Source organism: Piliocolobus tephrosceles, chromosome 21 (genome assembly GCF_002776525.5).
Source record: "Piliocolobus tephrosceles isolate RC106 chromosome 21, ASM277652v3, whole genome shotgun sequence".
NCBI lineage: Eukaryota > Metazoa > Chordata > Mammalia > Primates > Cercopithecidae > Piliocolobus > Piliocolobus tephrosceles.
In genome coordinates, this window is record NC_045454.1 from 52,402,753 (window position 1) to 52,406,539 (window position 3,787).

Below are 3,787 nucleotides of genomic sequence, written 5' to 3' on the forward strand. Positions count from 1 at the left end.
AAAAATACAAAAAACTAGCCGGGCGAGGTGGCGGGCGCCTGTAGTCCCAGCTATTCCGGAGGCTGAGGCAGGAGAATGGCGTGAACCCGGGAGGCGGAGCTTGCAGTGAGCTGAGATCCGGCCACTGGACTCCAGCCTGGGTGACAGAGCGAGACTCAGTCTCAAAAAAAAAGAAAAAAAGAAAAAAAAAACAAAAAACAAAAATCAGCCGGGCGTGGTGGCGGGCACCTGTAGTCCCAGCTACTCGGGAGGCTGAAGCAGGAGAATGGCGTGAACCTGGGAGGTGGAGATTGCAGTGAGCTGAGATTGCGCCACCGCACTCCAGCCTGGGCGACAGAGCGAGACTCTATCTCGAAATAATAGTAATAGTAAACCCCTGGGGAAGTAGGTTTGTCAGAGGCCGCACAGCCAGCATGGACCGAGGTGGGCTGGGACTCAAGCTCTGAGCATTCCTTCATCATGATTTATTGGTCCCTCCCTGTCCCTCCCACCTGTCCTCACCCACCCCGCTGCACCCCTGGAGGGGAAGGGTCCTGTGGAGAGAGCGAGGCAGTCCCCGTCACCCCAGGACATCAGGCCGGATCAGCCGGTGACCTTCCTGATCCAAGACACGTAAGGCGCCACGGCGGTGGCCACAGGGGGCCTGAAGACGTTGGTGCAGACCCTGGAGCTGAAGGACAGGACTCCGGCCAACAGCTGGTCTTTGCCACACACCAGGGGCCCACCCGAGTCACCCTGCGGGGATGACATACTGCAGCTCAGCGTCTGTGCCCGCCGAGGGGACCAGCGGAGCAGGGCTGGGCCTGTCATCCCCGGGCTCAAGGAGACACAGGGGCTGCCCCAGCGCACACGCGTCCCCTCCCACCTCCCACTGGCCCTGTGAACAGGGCTCCTTCTTCCCACCCGGATCATCCTTGCTGGAGCAGAGGTCCCAGCTTCGCCGCTTCCCGGCCGTGTGGCTTTGGGCGCGCTGCTAAACCTCCCTGAGCCTCAGTTTCTGCACCTGAGAAACGGGGCCCCCGCTAGTGGTCCCCGCCCCCCAGCCCCCGGCAGGAATCCCCAGGAACGGGAGAGCCAGGGGCCTGCCCGGGTGGCTGCCCTGGCCCCGGCCCACCCGCCAGCCTCGTTCCCCCAGCCCCACCCGGGCGCCCATCACCTTGCAGGGAGCCTGGTCCTTGGAGTCGGCCGCCAGGCAGACCGTGTGCGGGGAGAGGCTGCCGTTCCAGAAACGGCTGTTGTTACACATGCGGGTGTCCAGCACGTGGAGGTCCAGCTCCCGCAGCACCCGGGACAGGCGGCCGCCCTGCTGGGTCAGCCCCCAGCCGGCCATGCTGCACCGAGTCCCTGCGGACATTGCCTGGTGCTTACTGGGCAAGGCCAGGGGCCGGATGGTCCGGCTGGGCTTCACTTTCCCGTCCAGCTACAGTGACAGGAAGGGGCAGGTGAGCAGGGGGAGGGGGACGGCCGGGGTAGGGGGTGGCGGGGGGAGGGGGCGCGGCGGGGGGGGGAGGGGGCGGCAGCGAGGGAAGCGGGCAGCAGCAGGGGGAGGGGACAGCAGATGGGGAGGCGGCCGGGTGGTGGGGGGAGGCGGCCGGGTGGTGGGGGGAGGCGGCCGGGTGGGGGGAGGGGACGGCAGCAGGAGGCAAGGGGGCACCTGTGGGGGACAGTAGGGTGCTCAGTTCTCCCTGTCCCATCCCTGCACACCTGAAGCAGCGCGAGGTCGTTCTCCAGGGCAGGGGCCGGCTTGTAGTGAGGGTGCTGGATGGCCGCCTTGATGTGGAAAGTGAGACCGGGGTGGCTCAGGGCATGAAGCCCCAGCACTAGCCTCAGCTGGGCCGTCCTGGGGACAGACGGGATGAGGATGCTGCAGCCTGGCGCAGCGTGGACAACCTGCCACATACAATCCCAGCCCCCACTGTGCCAGTCGCCCACGGCCATCACTGGCCTTGGCTTGGCCAGTCCTTCCCTGTGTCTTCTCAACCCACCTCCTCCAGGAAGTCCTCCCTGCTCTCACCCCTACCCCAGACTTCTGCCTGGGCCTGGCCCCAGGCAAGGGCTGTGTGTCCAAAAATCCAACCCCAAGCCTACAGCTTCGCGAAAACCAGCCCTGGGAATTCCCTTCACTTGGAGCTCCAGGCTCAACCACAGTGATTTGTACAGGGGTTGACACCTGCCAATCCTCCTAAGTGTGCCCCCACTAGAGAGAGCCAAAACCTCTTTCCACGGGACTGAGGGGGTCAATCTTTGCCGCCTTGTGAGACAGGCTTCCTGGCAGGGCAGCAGAGCTGGGAGACAGATGGGCTCCAGAGTGCCTCCTGTGAGCACCTGGATCAAGCTACACCTGATGCTAGACCTCCTGCTAGACTTTGCAGTTACACAAGCCAGCAGCTCCCTTTTTGTTACTTTGACCATCTTGATCTGGGCTCTGTACGACTGGCCAGTCCTGAGGTAGGACAACTCCACCATGGGTCATTTAGCAGCTTCCTGATCCCCGGGAACCAGGTCGATTCCTGAGCCACTCTCGAAGTCCAGCTTCATCCTCCTGGCCACAGGTGGCAGACACCCCCCACCTGACCCTCCTTCCTCGGAGCAGAAGCCCCAGACGAAGTTGGGTCCATCAGTGGGTGAATGGACAGACACAATGCACTCCGTCCACATCAGAACTGTGGCTCAGCCATGAAAGCAGCCAGGCTCTGACGCAGGCTGCAGCGGGGAAGGAGCGTGCCCTGCCAGTGCCTCTCACAGGGAGTAAATCTCCAGGAGTCCGACAGCCGCAGGTCACTTAAATCTGCCTAGGCCGTCACCGGGAGGGGAGAGGGCTCCCACAATTGGCCTAAATCTACCAGAGCCCACCCCCTGCAGAGAATGGGGGCCGTCGGATGGATTCCGCGGACCTCTGGGGCGGGCAGGGCAGGGTACTCACCGCTCGACCAGGCAGTGGGCAGCTGTCAGCACCCACTTTGGGTGCACCAGGACCCCCCCACACAGGTGGGAGCTGCGTCTCTGCAGCGAGGCCATGTACGGGCGAGAGTGGGGGATTACCTCCCGGCCCCCGATGATCTGGGTCTCAAAGGAACTGCCTGCCAGGGTGGGGGACAAAGAGCCAGGTTGGGGCTACATGTTGCCCCAACACCTGCCACGACTGTCCTTGCCCAGCTCAGAGGCCCAGGACCCCAAGCAGATGTGCCATCCTAATGTTCCACATGGGGGCCGCCCTTCATCCCCCCCCCCCCCCCTCTACCCCCCTCATCATGTTCCCCCCGACCTTCTCAGGCCCCACTGGGCCCCACAGCCCATGCAAGTCCACAGCCAGAGGAGTCCTTCAAAACGCACATCAGGCTGGATGCGGGTGGCTCACGCCTGTGATCCCAGCACTTCGGGAGGCTGAGGAGTGAGGATCACTTGGGGCCAGGAGTTTGAGACCAGCCTGGGCAACACAGCAAGACCCAGTTTCTTTTTTTTTGTGATGGAGTCTCCCTGTTTTTTTTTTTTTTTTTTTGAGACGGAGTCTCGCTCTGTTGCCCAGGCTGGAGTGCAGTGGCCGGATCTCAGCTCACTGCAAGCTCCGCCTCCCGGGTTCACGCCATGCTTTTGCCTCAGCCTCCGGAGTAGCTGGGACTACAGGTGCCCGCCACCTCGCCCGGCTAGTTTTTTGTATTTTAGTAGAGACATGGTTTCACCGTGTTAGCCAGGGTGGTCTCGATCTCCTGACCTCGTGATCCGCCCGTCTCGGCCTCCCAAAGTGCTGGGATTACAGGCTTGAGCCACCGCACCCGGCCAAGACAGA

The 3,787-nt window shown here is 62.9% G+C and overlaps 1 protein-coding gene across 2 annotated transcripts in view; it reads right to left on the bottom strand.

Moving 5' to 3' along the window:
* Positions 1 to 439: 439 nt before the first annotated feature.
* GZMM (granzyme M) overlaps positions 440 to 3,787 on the bottom strand; it is a 6,522-nt gene continuing 3,174 nt past the window's right edge. For both annotated transcript variants that reach the window (XM_026457284.1, XM_026457283.1), the window contains exons 2-5: positions 2,924 to 3,080; positions 1,705 to 1,840; positions 1,157 to 1,420; positions 440 to 735 (exon numbers count right to left, since the gene is read on the bottom strand). In XM_026457284.1, the coding sequence (XP_026313069.1) occupies positions 583 to 735; positions 1,157 to 1,420; positions 1,705 to 1,840; positions 2,924 to 3,018 (648 nt within the window). In that variant the 5' untranslated portion in view covers positions 3,019 to 3,080 and the 3' untranslated portion in view covers positions 440 to 582. The remainder of the gene's footprint in view (positions 736 to 1,156; positions 1,421 to 1,704; positions 1,841 to 2,923; positions 3,081 to 3,787) is intronic.